Source organism: Vespa mandarinia, chromosome 3 (assembly GCF_050613455.1).
Source record: "Vespa mandarinia isolate Hongniang chromosome 3, ASM5061345v1, whole genome shotgun sequence".
NCBI lineage: Eukaryota > Metazoa > Arthropoda > Insecta > Hymenoptera > Vespidae > Vespa > Vespa mandarinia.
Genome location: NC_140812.1, coordinates 11,421,460 through 11,440,000, shown reverse-complemented (window position 1 = coordinate 11,440,000; position 18,541 = coordinate 11,421,460). Strand labels below are relative to the sequence as shown.

Below are 18,541 nucleotides of genomic sequence, written 5' to 3'. Positions count from 1 at the left end.
TTGAACTGATGAACCGAAAAAAGTATACGCATATATATATATATATATATATATATATTTATATGTATATGTGTCTGTGTATATATATATACACATATATACCTATATACGTCCGTATTTCATGCGTGAGCGTGTGAAATGTATTCCCGGCTGACCAAAAACGTTTTCATCTACTGCTCGTACACCATAGCACCCACTATCTGATATATGAAACCATGAATAATTTTTCATGGGGAATTACGATACACGTACTCTACGTGTTTTTATTTCGCCCTATTAAAAAGTAAAAAATAAAGAAAAAACAAAAAAGACAAGAGAGAGAGAGAGAGAAAGAAACGGGGGGTGGAGGGGAGGGGCGGTGATGGGAGGAAAAAAAGAAAGAAAATTCATGTCAAATATGGGATGGACAAACAAATTTTCTTCGTTCTCTTTTTTTTCTTTTTTTTTTTCTTTCCCCTTTTTTTCTGATCGTTCGACATTCGAACAATTTACGAATAATTTATTACCATAAATCGTGGATATCGATATTCTCTTATTTTTTGTTTTGTTTTTCTTTTTCTCTTTTTTTTTTTTTTTTTTCTTTTCATTTCTCTTTTGAATTTACACATCCATACGATCATAATTTTTCATATCAAATACTTTTTAACGAAGGTAAGTTATATCATTTAAATTATTAGTTTTACGTTTGATTGATCAAAAAGATATTTTGTCTCATTGAAAAGCAAAGGCGTTTAATCCAGGAACCGATCTTATTCTTGGTCTCGTTTTATGAGAACCCTATTTTCTACCGAGGCATGATTAATCAATGAGAAAAAGAAAAAAAAGAAAAGAAAGAAAGAAAAAAAAGAAAAAAAAGAAAAAAAGAAAAAAGAGAGAAAAAGAAAAAGTCGATTCTTTCGTTCTCACCAGAGTTGACTCCGACCGAGTTGTTGGACTTGGCTAATTAATCCCAGTTTCGTCGTAGTTACGTCGATGATACTTTCCAGGAAGCTTAATGACTCTTAAGTGTCTTCCCATCCAGAGGGGAAAAAAAACAATTTCCCTAGGATCACTACAGGAAGAAATTTCTTATTTTCCTATCTTTTTTATCCTTCATTTTTGTAAACGGCAAAATTTTTCGAACGATCGTTTCTACATGCCAATGCTCGTTTCGAAAAAGACATCCTCTATCTCTATCTCTCTCTTTATCTATTTTTCTATGTATTTTTCCTTCTCTCTCTCTCTCTCTCTCTATGTTTCCATCCGACACGCGAGCTTGAACTTTTACGGTCGATCTCGTACCGTCGAGATGGAGAGTTCGAATGTTCCATTTTCCTCTAAACGAAAAACCCTGTCCTTGTATATACGCGAAAGAGTTTTATCGGAAGCTCGTCGCTTTTCCACGCCCGAGCTTTTCCTGCTTTCTCCTTCCTGCCCGAAAACCCGTTTCGCTCGGTCTCTCTCTTTTTTTTTTCCCTAACCCTCCCCCTCCCCTCCTCTCCCCCGCCTTTCTCCTACACCACCTTTCCGTCTTTCTCGCACCTCTTACCAAGGACATTTCAATTTGTTGAGCTTTCTTCCTTCACGAGGCAGCTTTGCCACGCGTTTTACATCGTTCACGTCCATGTACTTTTCTTTCAATTTTCTTTCTCTTTTTCTTTTTCTTTTTCTTTTTTTTTGTTTTTTAATACATCTCGATTGACTATACTTTTGTTTGTTCGTTTGTTTGTTTATTTGTTCGTTCGTTCGTTCGTTCGTTCGTTCGTTCATTCGTTCGTTCGTTTGTTTGTTTGTTTGTTTGTTTGTTTGCTTGCTTGCTTGCTTGTTGAAAATTATTAAGTGTCATGTGGTATGTAATTTCGATTACGTCGCGTATTCGCGCAAATTCTCGCGAAAGAAATTTACCCCGTTACATTTTTTATTTTTCCTTTCTTTTCTTATTTCCTCTTTATTTATTTATTTATTCTTAAATCATCGCAAATTAAAAAGAAATACCATACAGTTAATGGTTAATAAACCGATGAATATATCGTAATGTGTCTGTAATTTGTCTGAAACGTAATACGAATTATTAAGGAAAATAATTTTTTTCGTAAAAATTTCATTTTTATTTCGATTTTTAGATTCTTTGTCTCTTTTCTTTGCTTTTTTTTTTCTTTTTTTTTTTTTTTTTTTTTTTTTTTTAATATACCGTAAATCTTTCTCCGAGTTGCGATTTACGTATTATTAAACAAAAAAAATGTTGCGTTTCTTTTTATATGTGTATATATACTTTTCTTTTTACTTTAGAATTTTTTTAATTATTTTTCTTTTTTCTTTTTTTTTTTTTTTTTTTTTTCTTTTTTTTTTTTTTCTTTAATATACCGTGAATCTTTCTCCGAGTTGCGATTTACGAATTATTAAACAAAAAAAATATTGCGTTTCTTTTCATATATGTATATATATTTTTCTTTTTACTTTAGAATTTTTTTAATTATTTTTCTTTTTCTTTTTTCTTTTTTTTTTTCTTTTTTTTTTGCACTGACGAGCGAGCCAATCGCTCCGTAGAACGTCAGGACGATTCCGAGGAGTAGACGCGCGTGTCCAATCGGATTACGGGATAAAGCAGCGAGGTAGGATATTATGAGCGTTGATTCAGGATTAGCCGATGTGAAATGAAAAATTGCGGTCGAATGCGTGGGATAAAGTACCGCCTTTAGTATCTATGACGTCGGATAAAAGTATTAATAATGTGAAGTATATTTTTTTAAAAGGAACTGGACGAATACATATATGTACACATGTAGAGATTCGACGAATAATTTTCTTTTTATATATATATATATATATATATATATATATATATATATAAATGAAATTATTTTATATTATATTCAAGTAAATACATTTATTAAAAGGAGCAAGACGAATATTCGTATTTGTGTGTGTGTGTGTGTGTGTATACATACAAAATCCCTCTTTCAGAGATAGTTTTTTTTTCTTTTACATGAAAATACTGTATATTATATACGAAGTATAATTTATTTTTTTTTTTTAAAGAAATAAAACGAATACACCCACATAGAGATATATTCGACGAATATTAATTTTTCTTTTATTATTATGTAATTATTTTTTTCATTATATAAAAGTAATGAAAAAAATGAATATCATCGATTAGACGAATATTGGCAGAGTTATTTTTTTTTTAAGTATATTCATATACGAAAGGTATCGCTTTACAGGACGAAATTTTCTACATAGAAATTACGAGCGATATTACAAGAGGACTTTCCAGTGGTTTTCGGAGAGAAATTTCAGTTAAATTCGAAATTTAGACGAAGTAATTAGTAGCGAGACAGAGATAGACAAAGACAGGGAGACAGACAGACAGAGAAAGAGAATGAGAGAAAGAGAGAGAAAGAGAGAGAATATGCATGGATAGAAGAGGATTCTAACGGATATATAATTTTACTCGATTGGCTTAACGCAACTATTCATTTCGCTTTTGAAACTCTACTGAACAATACGAAAAAGAATTTACGAAACTTTGTGAACTTTAATTGAACGCTTCTTCGCACGATGACCATGATAGTTATTTTGTTAATTACGTTTGTTAGTTTGCTATTCAACGAAATTCAAACTAATATTCATTATGATATATCTACATATACATATCTATATTATACATTGTATATCATTTTTATAACGTTATATCAAATATCATTACGATATATATATATATATATATATATATATATATATGTATATATATGTATGTATGCTGGGTGGAAAAAGTGTATAAATTAAGAAAATTTTTCTAAGAGGTACTTAAATAAATAATATAACAAATAAATGTTTTATAATATCATTATAATTAACAATGTAAATTATAATAATTACAATATTTTAATTTATTTATATACACATATATTCTAATATTTAAAGTGGAATATAAAATGAGGTTATATATACAAACATATATATATCAGAGTATAGATAGATATAACCTATATCAATTTTTAATATTTCAAGATTAAAATAAGATAAGATATTAGACTTTTATATGTTAAAATTGTTAACATACATACATACGTACATAAATGCATACATATGTATCGTCCCATTAGGTAAAAACTTACGAAATAATTATAAATTTACCTACATTACATACATAACCTATAAAATCTATAAACAATAACTGATGATAAAATAGATTAGAATAATTATCTCGTTTTTAATAAAAAAAAAAAAGAAGAATTTAACATTAAGAATTCCAAATATACATACGTTACATACGTACTTTTTCTTTCTTCTTTCTTTTGTATTTTTTTTTTTTTTTAATTGTCAGTGATCAAAAAGAGAAGAACTCCATTCTTCAAAATGCTTTTAACGTTGTATTTTATGATCATTTAACAAGCGACAAAGGACAAGTACACGTTGCTGTTATATGGGTGTTCGTTGATGTTCTCGTAACGCAGCTTATCACGTAGTATTCACTAGATTCTCTGTCCATTGTGGTCGAACGTTCAATATTGACGGATAATCTCGAGACCAGCCAGGATGATATCGTTCGAGGAGAAGGATATCGTGGACCGCGATAATGTCGTCGATCCTGTGCCGTATCGACAAATGTTTGAACGTCTTGTAAACAGAGAAGAGAGAGAGAGACAGTCAAAGAGAAAGAGAGAGAGAGAGAGAGAGAGGTAGAGAGGTAGAGATAGAGAAGCTGTTTTCGTAAAGTTTCGTGTATATCTATGAGCATATAGCCTAAGGTCATTCTCGCCTTATACGATGCATAAACACGTTCTCGCCTATCCCTACGTTAGAGGAGTTTGACGACATTATTATTATTACGAGAATGAAACGATATTATTTTGATTCTAGGTTAGGTTTAATCTAGGTTAGATTCCTTTTTCTTTATTTTGTTTTATTTTTCGTTTTAATAATAAGATATGTATATATAATCGTTCAATCGTTCGATTCGATTCAATATCTTTACTTGTATTCCAACTCAGTCTAACAGAAGCCACATCATCGTCGATTTCTAACGTCGTAAACCAAGTGAGTCTTTTCTTTTTCTTCTACTTTGTACGTCTTCTTTTAGGTTATGTTAGAAATGTTATTATTATATTATCGTTCGACAAATTATTTCCTTTATGTTCCTATATATTTTATTATACGATTAAATGATTATTATTATTTATTATAATTATTATATAATATATATCGTGTACTATAATAATTTCCATATTTATTATATCATATTGTTGTTATTATTATATTGTATTATATTATATTATATGTCGTACATTATATTATTATAATCGTAAAAAAGAGCTTTGTCAATCGTTAATCTGTTAGAAACGAGACGTCGCTCTTTCCCTGGATATTATTTAAAAAAAGAAAAAAGAAAAAAATGATTTTAACGTCGTTAATTCTTAAGATATTTCATTTTCTTTTTTTTTTTTTCTTTTTTCCTTCTCTTCTTCTTTATTTTTATTCCACACACCTTAGATAGATTCAGTTCGATCTTTCAAGCGCAATCTTTCGAATGAATTTTTTTCTTCTTTTAATATCTAAATACTCGATCAATCGTTATTATTTCGTTCCATTCGTTCTTCTTTTTTTTTTTTTTTTTTTTTTTTTTTTTATTAAATCACATCGACCAAGTCGGTTAAATCGATCGGAGAAATAAGAGAAGCAGCTCATTTTGTTGGATATGGAAGCTACCAAGAACGTTCCGTTTAATCGAGGACGAAGAATATAATGAATGTTACATGAGTAACGAACGACGAGGGGCTCCTGTAATAGTAGTAGTAATAGTAGTGGTAGTAGTGGTAGTAGCAGTAGTAGTAGTAGTAGTAGTAGTACATTTTACGCTGCAACCGTCCGCAGCGTGAAAAATTGCGAGAGTCGTTTCGTCCCGACTATATAATGCGTAATTATGTAAAACAAAAGAGGGGAGAGGAGAGACTGGCGGGTTCGATGGTGGGGGTTCGATGGTGAGGGGGTGAGTGGGGAAGAGTGTGGTGGAGGCGGGGGCGGGAGAAAGAGGAGGTGGTTTTGTTGGGTACACGCAACATGCTCGAAGTACACGATCAAGAAAATTGTAAAGTCACAAGAAAATTTCTCTTCTCCGAGAGGATCGATCGATGATCCATCGATCGTTCGTTGGATCGTTCGTACGTACGTTCGATCGATGGATCGTTCGATCATCTCGATATACATACGTGGGCGTCGTTCCATTTATGGAAAGATCTAATATAAATCGAGAAGATCGAATAAAAATGATGATCTAATGATAATTTTGAAAATTAATAATGACGATCAAATATTTATTGGATATTATCGTAAGATCGACTTTACAATGGCACATAGATCTTTTATCGATTTTTATAATGATTAATTTTCTTTTTCCTTTTTTTTTTGTTCTTTTTTTTTTGTTTTGTTTTTTTCCTTCTTCTTTTTATTCTCTCTCAGATAGAACGAGAATACGTCGGATTCTAATCGGATTCTAATCGGATTCTAATCGAACACCTTCAAGAGAAATTGATAAAGTAAGGATCGTTTTTTTTTCCTTTTTTTTTCCTTTTTCTTTTTTCTTTTTTTTTTTTTTGATATCGTAAACTATATTACGTAGATCTTTCAACAGTATCGATCGATATTAATGATCCGAAGTAATTAATTAATCGTCGTTTACGAAAATTTATTTGATTTATTAACTCCAGTTGGATATTGTCTGTTTTAAGATTATAATTATCGATTATAATTGACGTTTATATTAATCAAAGCAACAAAATTCGATTTTTTATCAGGATTTATCGAGATATATTATAATGTATAATATTATAAATATTATAATTCATATTACATTCAATCAAAAATTTTCAATTTGACTTGTATTCATTTTGATCGAGTCAATTTTCAATTTGAATGATTCATTTTGATCGAGCAGTTAAATTTTATAGTTTGCTTACGTTATTATTATGCTATAATATAATTCATAAAATGCTTAAAGGTATGAATGATATAAATGTACTTGTATTACACTTGTAATAAATTTTCGAAATAGAAATTATATAGTATTATTTAATTGTCATTTTTTAATAACGTTTCTTTCTTCCGATACACTGTATTTTTGATTATTAGAATTTTAAGTAAAAAAAAAAGAAAAAAAGAAAAAAAAAAAAAAAAAAAAAAAAAAACGTGAAAAAAGTACAATTGCAAAAACAAATTATACTATGAAAGGGCAACGATGTTGGTGTATGCCTTTGATCAAAATTTGATTTATAAACTTTTGCCCAACCACCAAAAAGAGAGAGAGAGAGAGAGAAAGATATATATTATAATAATGAATATTATTTTAAACACGTATCGATTTATCGGTGTTATTTATTTGATCAATATTTTTATTAACTAATGATAAATATTTTGTGAAATACACAATCGATATATATAATATATATATATATATATATATATATATATATATATATATATAAGGAAAGCGATCTTTACTCAGGATCATTTGCTCAGGATATTTTACTCAGGATATTTTAATGTATAATACTTAACAGTTTCCCGATTAAACTTGTAAGAAGCAATTTTGTAAGTTCGATGTTGTTTTCTCATAATCTTTTTTTTTTTTGCATATATCGATTTTATAAATTGATTGAGGGAAGAAACATCGATCCTAGAACGTTTTTAGAATTTGTGAAATAAAATGTTCTATTGATTATTTTTAAAATTAATAGATAATAAAATATAAAAAGTAATATATAAATATAAATATAATATATAAATAAAATATAAATATAAAATATATATATATATATATATATATATATATATAACAGTACAATAATAATTATTATAAGCTTACATTATATATATTATAATTTAATGAAAAAAAAAAGAAATAGAAAAAAAAAGGTCGATCTTTATGATAAGAATCATTTGATTTTGGATAGAACGAAGTATCAATTTGTCGTCGTAAATTCTAAAAAGAAGTTTCGTAAGCAAGGATTATTTTCTTGCGATCGAGACTGTATTGTCCTTAATGTTGGAGTAAAACTCGAATCGATCAAATGGCGAAAATACGAAACGAAAGGAAGAGAATCAAGGAAAGGAAAGGAAAGGAAAGGAAAGGAAAGGAATGGAATGGAATGGAATGGAATGGAATGGAATGGAAAGGAAAGAAACAGAATCGAACGAGAAGGAAATGCGATTCGTTTCGTGAACGAAGGGTGTAATAATTCTTGCAATCGAGTGTGCCACGATCAAAGGGTACTGATCAAGAGGAAGGAGTTGTAGGTGGTGGAGGTAAGAGACTTGTAGAACGAGAGAGAGAGAGAGAGAGAGAGAGAGAGAGAGAGAGAGAGAGTAGTAGAAGTAGTGGGACGGCTTTATCGTTGGCACGATCATGGAATAATAAATAGAACGAAGGGGCCCTACGGTGGTTGACACACTGCTAAGGTTATCGACGCATGAAAGAGTATGTGTTGATATTATAATCGAAAAGAAAAAAAAAAAAAATTAAACGTTACACCAGTTATATTATCTCGTTCGATGATTTTTTAACGTCCTTTAATCAAAAATATCATTTTGTCTTATACGATCCGTTAGATTTTGTTATAAAAAAATTTTAATATATATATATATATATGTTCATATATATATATATATCTTTTTTTATTTATCAATTAATTAACTCGATTCTATATTCGATTTGATTTTCTTGATTATTAAAATGTACGATTGATTGTACGGCTGATTTAGGAGTGACTGATTTTGAGACAAGTATTAGGAGAGCGTGAGAGAGAGAGAGAGAGAGAGAGAGAGAGAGAGAGAGAGAGAGAGAGAGAGAGAGAGAAAGAGAGAGGAATAGAAAATATTTATTATAAAAAAAAAAAAAAAATTGTATCGTCTTTATTAATTAATCAACAATTTATTCAAATCAAAAATATATTTAATTTTATTTGTAATGAATTAAAACGTATTATCTATTGCGTAGATTTTCGTAGGACAGATTTGAAGATAAATATTAGATGAGATAGAGATAGAGAGAGAGAGAGAGAGAGAGACAGAAAATGTGTGTCAATATAGATACTTAGCCGACTAAAAGGAAGTCGTGTTAGTCAATGTGTAAGTAAGACGGTCAATGAATTTATGCATCTCATGCAGAATTCAGTTCTCATCCTGCTTGTGGATTAAGGTTTAATGCGCTTAATTCTTCATTAATCTCTAAGAAAGCTTTGTCATTCTATATTTTCGTGTATGTATGTATGTATGTATGTGTGTATGTATGTATGTATGTATAAGTCGAACTTGAATAAGATGTAAATTGAATGAAACCTCAAAAGTAAATACTTGAAATCCGTATCATAAATTTTTCAAATCCGTGTTAATTTATTGACATTAAAATGACACCTACTTATACGATCATTATTTGCTCTTCAAACGTTTATTGTATTGTTATTTACAATAAAATATCGATAGTTATTTATAAACACTTTATATATTATAAATGGTCAATCGATTAATATGATAATTGTTATTATTTTAATTGTAAAAATATTTCTAAATTATATTAACATAATAATTTGTCAATATTACAATTAATTAATAGACGATCGATATTTCTAATACGAATAAATCTATTCAGGTTACAGGTGCATTCAGGTTATTCAGGTGCAATCCTGACAATGAATTATTTTGTATTGATCACTTATATCAATTAGCGATGTATTATTTTAAATATTGAACGAAATATTTATATATATATATATATATATATATATATATATATATATATACGCGTTTAACTATTTATTTTATAAAATATTTATCGTTAATTAATAAAAATACCAATCAAATAAATAGAATGAATACATTGATAAATAAAACGATGTATAAATATTATTTGTTAATTTATAAAATTAAATATAATAGTTCGATTATCTTGAATTATTCTGAAGGTGTCTATTAATAAGAGATTGGATCAAAAGTTTTCGATTGATTTTAAAAGATCAATTAGTTTGTAATCTAATTTTTTTTTGATCTAATTTTCTTTTCTTTTTTCTTTTTTCCTCTTCTCTAATTGTAACTATTTTAATTTTACAAAATGAAATTAAAAATTAAATTCAAAAATATCTTGAAAGAGAACGATCGAAGATTAATTGAACAATTTACAAACTTTTACTATTATTATTACGATTCGACATATGTAATTCGAATAGATAAAAATGAAAGATTTTAATTCAAATTTAATCGATAGAATGCAAATTTGATCTCTCGATCATTCGAAAATCGTAACTCGAAGGGAACAATTTTTTTTCTATACTTTCTCATACAGCTATAATATTTTAAATGAATATTTATCATTATTTTAAGAAATAATAATAATAAATAAATAAATAATAATAAATAAATAATAACAATAAATATTAATTTAAGGCTCGTAACGAAATTTAATATGAAATGAAATAACACGTTATATCGATAAGTGAATATACGAAGATATTACAGGTTGATGTAATATCGATGTTTGTAGATGAAGTAAGGCGGCTTTGTAGAGACGATATAGAAGATGAGTGTTAGCCAACGTTAGTTCGTATATAGTGAAAAGCTCCTATATTCGATCTACGTTATATTTGATCGGTTATGAGCATCGGTGACATTGCAACCCATCTATCTGCTTTACCAAACGGATTTGATTAACATCGGCTCTACGAAGGGTCGACACTCGATCTTGTTCCGTGGCATTTCGCGTTTCGTTCAACGCAAAATCATATCACCGATATTTATGGAATATGAAAGCTATCGCGGAGAGAGAGAGAGAGAGAGAGAGAGAGAGAGAGAGAGAGAGAGAGAGGAAGGGAATGGGAACGGTGTCGATAGATAAATGCTAAATGCGTTTTATGTTATGATGTGAAAATTCAAGTTTTTTTTTTTCTACATCGTCGAATAAAAAAGAAAAAGAAAAGAAAAAAAGAAAGGTAGAGACAAATCGACTTTTCGAAGATATCTTTTTCTTTTTTCTTCTCTCGATCGTGTTGTTCGTTAAATAACGAATTACGTTTAGCAAAAAAAAAAAAAAAAAAAAAAAAAGAGAAAGATGAAATCAAAGGAATAAACTCGATTTTATTCCGTGATATTTCGCATTTCGTTCGATGCGAAAAATCATACCACCGATATTTTCACGGAATATGAAAGATATCACGCGCGAAGGGAATGGGATAGTGATGGTATGGCGGGGGGCGGGAAGGAGGGGTGGAGGGGGTAACGGGTGAGGAATAAATGCTAAATGCGTTTACGTTATGATACGAAAGTAAAAGGTAAAAAATTTTCTCTAAGTTAGGCGAAAAGAAGAAAGAGAAGAAGGAAGTAAAAGGAAATGAAAGATAATGAAAAAAAAAAAAAAAAAAAAAAAAAGGTCGACTCCTTTCGAAAAGGAATCTTTTTTTCGAAAAGAAATCTGTTTGTTAAACGAATTATAAGTAATAGAAAGAAAAAAAAAAGAAAAAAGAACCACAAAAAAAAAAAGAGATGAGATCAAAGGAGCATTGGGATATCGATATCGAACGATTCGTGCTTTAGATGAAAAAACGAAAAAAAGAAAAAAAATGAAAAAAAAAAGGAAACAAAAGGAAAAGAGAATAAAAAAAAAAAAGAGAGAGAGAGAGAGAGAGAGAGAGAAAGAGAAAGAAAACAAAAGGAAAAAAGAAAAAACCCAACCAACAGCCAGAGAGAATCCAGAGAGTGAACCGGGAAGTCATTTTTTTTCTGCCTGTGCGTGTGTCGTTCGAATTCTCACGAAACGAAAACCGCATATCCCAAGCCATAGTACATATATACATACATAGGTATACATATACGTAGATAAATAGATACATACATACATATATATATATATCTGTATATATATATATATATATATATATATATATATATATATGTACATAGATATATACGTATACATATACGTAGGTAACAACGCATAAATCTTTAGCGGTGGGACGGAGGGAGACCTCGGGAGTTCCCCTTCTCGATCGTAAAATATTTCACCTCGGGAAACGTGCACGCTCGCGTCCGTTCCACCACGTTTAAGAGAGGGGTTGCTGGCAGCCTATCTCGCTCTATGGAGGTTTAATAACGCGTAACTTATGCGAGAATGCTCAGAGAAATAGAGATACCTATCGAAGCCACGAGAAATGACTGAGAGAGACAGAGAGACAGAGAGACAGAGAGAGAAAGAGAGACAGAATGAAAAAAGGAGAAAGAGAGACAGAATGAAAAAAGGAGAAAGAGAGAAAGTTAGAGAGAGAGAGAGAGAGAGAGAGATAGAGAAAAGGGAACGAAATAGAAAGAAAGAGAGAAAGGGAGAATTAAGGGAAAAGAAATAGATTAATATTACGCGTCGCTCGAATTTAATATAATGCACTAGATTGCATTTTCTCAGCAACCGTATGCATCGTATCTATACGGTTCAATTACTGTCTCTCTCTTTTTCTCTTTTTCTCTGTCTTCCTTTCTCTCTCTCTCTCTCTCTCTCTCTCTCTCTTGTTATTAGTTTTCTATCCTTTATCGAAGACAAACGCGTTCTCGTGTGTTAATGAAAAAGTGTGGAACGTCAAATCGACCCCGTTCAGGGTTCATCAACGTTGTTGCCTCCCTTCTTCAATCTCCTTCTCCATCTCCTCAACACATCCAAAAATCATGTAACGGGACCGTCCTATGGAGAATTTTTGTACGATTAATTTCGAGGCTTCTAACGTTTCGAAATACCAAACGATACACTGGCGTACTCTTTAACGGGGACTCTTTTGCAATCCTTTGCAGTAGATATTTTATGTTCATGTTTCAATATACATATATATATATATATATATATATATGTATGTATGTAGCTAGATACATATGTATTTAGATAGGTAGGTACATAACCCTGAACGTTCTGTCTTTATATAGAGAGATTCATTCACCATTTCCAACGTCTAAAGGGTCCGCTATAATTATTCCTTTTGAATTTAACAGGTTCTCCTTCGGATCTTCGATTTTCGATAGCTCTTTGATACTTTTCCCTCTCTCTTTCTCTCTCTCTCTCTCTCTCTCTATCTCTCTCTTTCTTTTTTCTTTTTTTTTTTTTTTTTTTTTTCCTTTTTTTCCTTTTTTTCTTGTATCCATGTATGCGCGCGTAGGCATGAATGAAGAGAATTTAATAGAGAAATAAGAGGACTGAGAAATTCTAAAGGAAATGTAAAAAAATAAGTGCGTGTATTTCTGTGTAATCTTGTAATCGGATATATGTAATAAGTCTGATAGTATAGAATGTATAAAATGATTATTAAAAGGATGTATATATTTTTTATTGATTTATTTATTTCTTTTTTCATTTCATTTTATTTTCATTTCGTTTGATATTTCTCTTTCTCTCTCTCTCTCTCTCTCTCTTTTTTCCCTTACCATTAACGTTCCTCGTAAGGCCAATTAATTAAAGATATTTTCTTTTAACGAGCTCGTTTCTTCTTTCCTTTAGTAAGCGTTTTGAAAGATCTTACGCAGATGCTGGCGTCATTGGTAGCAAGGGTTATTTAAGAGAAGCCATAAGTAAATATTTCTTTAAATAAGAAGAGAGTAGTAGAAAGAAAATGGAAGGTTGGATATGAGAAGAAAAAAGGTAATGGTAGAGAGTTAGAAAGAAGGAGAAAGAAAGTTAGGGGATGTTTTATTCCTTAGAGTAAAAAGAAACATATATATATATATATATATGTATATGTATATATATATATTTATATATATATATATAAGGAAGATGTGCGAGCCTTTACGAAAAATTACTAACGATAACTTCGTCTGGCAAGTTAACGATTTATAGGTTACGTTTTCTTCGCTAAATTGCACAAAAGCAAGAACGTTTCCTACACCGCGATTAATCTTCCAGATCTTATATAACTCGAACAAAGAAAATTCCTTCTTATAATCTAATAAATTTGGATAAAATGAAAGCAAACGTAACGTAACGTAATGTAACGTAACGTAACGTAACGTAACGTAACGTAACGTAACGAAATGAAACGAAATGAAACTTTCTTTCTTTCTTTCTTTCTCTGTTTTGACATTGAACAAACAGAACGTTGTTCCTATCATTCACGTACGTTATTTATAAAATACATATACGCACACATACATACATACATACATATATATATATATATATATAGATTTTTAATATCCGATCGCGAAAATATGATTTATGGAAGATATCTTACGCACGGAAATCCTTACGAAGATGGAAGTAGCAGCGTGAAATTTTCTGGCGTTATCTCACGGGAATATCGTACGTCTGGTGCACTTAATTCCGTTCTAATTTACGGTCGACGTAATGCGGAAACTAACGTTCTTACGATTTTGCTCAAAGAATCTATCCGATATCCATTCTAAAATGTCATTTCTTTCGACCGAATGGCAAAACGACAAAGGAAAGAAAAGAGAAAAAAAGATGTGCATATATATATATATATATATACATACATATATAACATGTATAAATATTGTAAATTGTCAATAAGTAATGTCGAAATAATATAATAATTTATTATTAAAATAGATAACATTAATATTTTATATTGAAAATATTTAATATTTTATATCTAAATAAATAACGTTACATAGAGTATAATTCTCTTTTTTCTTTTTTTTTTTTATTCAATCTAACATTTCTTTAATAATTTTTATCTAGATAAATGACACAAGTATTTTTTTTTTATATTGAACATGATATTACTTATTAGCTAAACCCATATATATATACATACATACCCACGTATATACATACATACATACATACCCACGTATATACATACATACATACATATATATATATATATATACATATATACAGTGTGTACCTATCAAGATGAAGTTCATGAATTGTCCAACAAGATTTTCGACGAACATCTTTCTGGTAGTAAAATTCGAACGGCCGAGATATCGGCAAACGTACATACATAAATCTCAAACTTTAATGTTCTTTCGAAGTGCTCTTGAATCGTCTCGACAATTTATATTCGATACAATAGCCCCTCTACTACGTTCGATGGCAATTAGCGAATTTATCGGTGACATCGATCGTGGGAGAGGGTGGAATACGACAAAAGAAAAAAATAAACTCTCCCCTTTGAAAAAAAAGGAAAAAGAAAAAGAGAGAAAGAAAGCAAGAAAGAAAGAAAGAAAGAAAGAAAGAAAGAAAGAAAGAAAGAAAGTAGGAACAAAAGGAGAAACGAAAGTAAATAGAAAGAAAAACGGGAACAAAAATAGGAATAAAAAGAAACTAAACGCGAATCGTCCATCCTTCAATTCGTATTTTCTAATCGACGTGTATCAGTATTGAACTTCTCGTTCCAATCGAGTTTATTCAGGTTCGAGTAGAAAGACACGCCTATCTGTTTACCACTACATGTATATACATATATATATATATACATATATATATGTACTACGTCAAGCTCTTTGCCTGTCTGTATTTACAAACATTCCACACAACGATTCGTATCGGAAATTAATCAATCTGACTCCGACTGTCGCGGAATAAAGGGGAGACATGTTTCTAATTTCAAGCGATAACCAACTTCAAAACTCCCTCTACTTTCAATATATTATTTTTTCCTTTTCATTGTTTTCATTCGTACGTATTTATGATATATGATAAAATAATAAGCAATTAAGTTCCGTTCACATTTGTTACACGCAACAAACGTATTTAAATTTAATTAAATATATCGAGATTTTGTTTTTTCTTTTGTATTGCTTATTTGCGCTCGTTTGTTTCTAATGAATTTTATCATTATACATGATAATCGTACGTCATTATTAATTTAAGAAAAGTCTCGATATATTCGTTCTGAGAAAATTTGATCGGAACGATTTGATGTGGTTTTTTTTTTTTTTTTTTTTTATAGAAGAGTTCACGTTATTTTCACGTGTAGAAGTTCGTTTCGATAATTATACGTTAAATTGATTAGAAAAATCGAGATCTTTTTTTCTAAACAATTTGATTCGGTGATTTTAGATTAAATCGATTGGAAAAAAATCTTTTCCTCTAACGAATTTGACTCGACGATTTTACGTTAAATCGATTTGAAAAATCACGATTATTTTTTTCTAATGAATTTGACTCGACAGTCTTACGTTAAATCGATTAGAAAAATCATACTTGTATACCTTTATTTCTAACGAATTCGAATCGATCATTTAACGTTAATGTGCATTAGAAAAAGAAATTAAAAAACAAAAAAATTAATACACTTTTTTTTTTTCTAATAAACTTAAGATTCAACAGTTTTACGTTTGAATTACTTTACAATGTTAATTTATTTCTATTACATTGTTAATTCGTTAATTTACGTAGAATAATAATTAGAAAAATGATTTAGGAAAAATTAATATACCTTTTCTTTATTTTTTTTCTTTTTTTTTTCTTTTTTTTTTTTTTTTTTTTTTTCTAACAAATTTTTCTTTCGATAAATTTTATCTAATAATGATAAAACTCTTGCGGTGAACCAATTAGAAACCTTTGCCCTTTACCTACGTCAGCCGATCACGATGGTGGTGGTGATGATGGTGGTGGTACTGCTTTTGGTGATAGTGGTTGCCACAGCGGGTGGGGAATATTATGTTACCGCAGGATTATTAAATTTTAATCTGACCGCGTCCATCCCACGTGCGAGCAGGACCCCTCGCGGTGTCGAACACGTTGCTTGATCCTTTATCTTCTTTTTAATCGTTTCTTTTCTCGCTCGAACTTTTATTATTTCTTTTCTTTCTTTTCCATTTGTTCAAACGTGACCTTATAAAGAAACTTATAAAGAAATTATTCAGTAAAAAGTTTATAATAAATTGTCGAATATAATTTAATTCAAAAATTAAATACTTATAAATTAAACATATATGTACAGATCAATTTTTCTTATTAAACAAAATTTTTTACTTATCTCATTTCTATTGACCTGATTAATTGATTTCATGATGCAATTAAATGTCGTGTATAATTAGATAATATTGTAAATGACGATGTTTAATCAATTATTAAAATATAAAATTATTTATTTATGTTATAGGATATCTCTACGTCAAATTTTCATTTGTTTTTGATTTTCTTTTTTATTTAATCCGATTAAAAGATGTGACATTCTCGATTTTATATTGAAATTATATAAATGACGAAAAGTTTCATAAACTTTTATAAATATTCGTCTCATTTATTTATGTCATAAGATTATACATACACATATATACATACATATATACATACATATATACATATATACATATATATATATATATATATTTAATTTTATTTTTATATTATACAAAAACTATTTCTTTATTTTTAGATTTTGTTTCTTTTTGTGTGTTTTTTTTTTTTTAATGTAACTTACTCTTATGATGAAATTACAAATGATGAAGTAAAAAGTTTATTAAAATTATTGAATTGTTGAAAAAAAAAATATATATATATAATATATACATAGATGCGTAATTGAATTTTTTTATTAATTGAATTAATTAAGAATTAATGTATATTCTACAGATATTACGTAATCTTTTTCTCTCGATTATTTTCAGATGTGTTAGGAAATTGTCCTTTGGTACAACCACCGCAATGGGGTGCGGTAAGAGAGAGAGTCCTCGAAGATGGTACTTTACAGACCGTATATTCCTGTGAGATAGGGCGTAGACTAAAAGGACACAAGGTAGCCACTTGCACAGCGAACGGTTGGGATCATCCTGTACCCAAGTGTGTACTTCTAGGTAAGTTGGAATAATTATGAGGGCCATTGTCCAAGCTTTGCGACGATTATTCTCTCAAAATGTTTCGACAAAGAGTACGCAAGTGTACCCGAATTGAATTTATTATTTGTTTTACCCTTTATGGAGTGAGCTCGCAACGTATTATACGTTTACTTTAATTTCCTTTTCTTTTTTTTTTTTTTCATTGTCTTTTTTCAACATAGATTTATGGTAGTTATTTTTTTTCTTTTTCTTTTTTTCTTTTTCTTTCTTCTTTTTTTCATTCAAGAAAATACCAACGCAATTATATTTTATTTTATAATAATAATTTGTCATATTATCATTATCATTATTATTATTATTATTATTATTATTATTATTATTATTATTATTATTATTATTATTATTATTATTATTATTATTATGTATTACACGAAAACGATTTTTACATTGCCTAGTATATTATGCGATTAATCTCCTATTAATTATTACTAATGTTATATAATTTATTATTAATATATTATGACGTAATATTACATAATAATATATACTATAACAACACGTGATGTTTTAATTTGCATACATATATATATATATATATATATATATATATATATATATTTTAAACGATGTAGGAATTATCGTAAATTGTAATAGAAGGAAATAATAATTTAATTATCTTTTTATAGATATTAATATAGGTATATGTGTTTCATTGAATCAAGAGATGAAATACAATACTTTACCTATATATAAATCGTTCAAACGATAAAATTTTCACGTAATGAAT

At 29.0% G+C, this 18,541-nt stretch overlaps 1 protein-coding gene across 5 annotated transcripts in view; it reads left to right on the top strand.

Annotated features, from left to right (window-relative positions):
- Positions 1–18,541, top strand: part of LOC118445149 (uncharacterized) — a 143,829-nt gene that overhangs the window by 46,267 nt on the left and 79,021 nt on the right. For all 5 annotated transcript variants that reach the window (XR_014981995.1, XM_035874189.2, XM_035874188.2 and 2 more), the window contains exon 3: positions 17,587–17,772. Coding sequence is in view for 4 of the 5 variants with exons in the window: in XM_035874189.2 (XP_035730082.2) it covers positions 17,587–17,772 (186 nt within the window). In the remaining variant the exon portion in view is untranslated. The remainder of the gene's footprint in view (positions 1–17,586; positions 17,773–18,541) is intronic.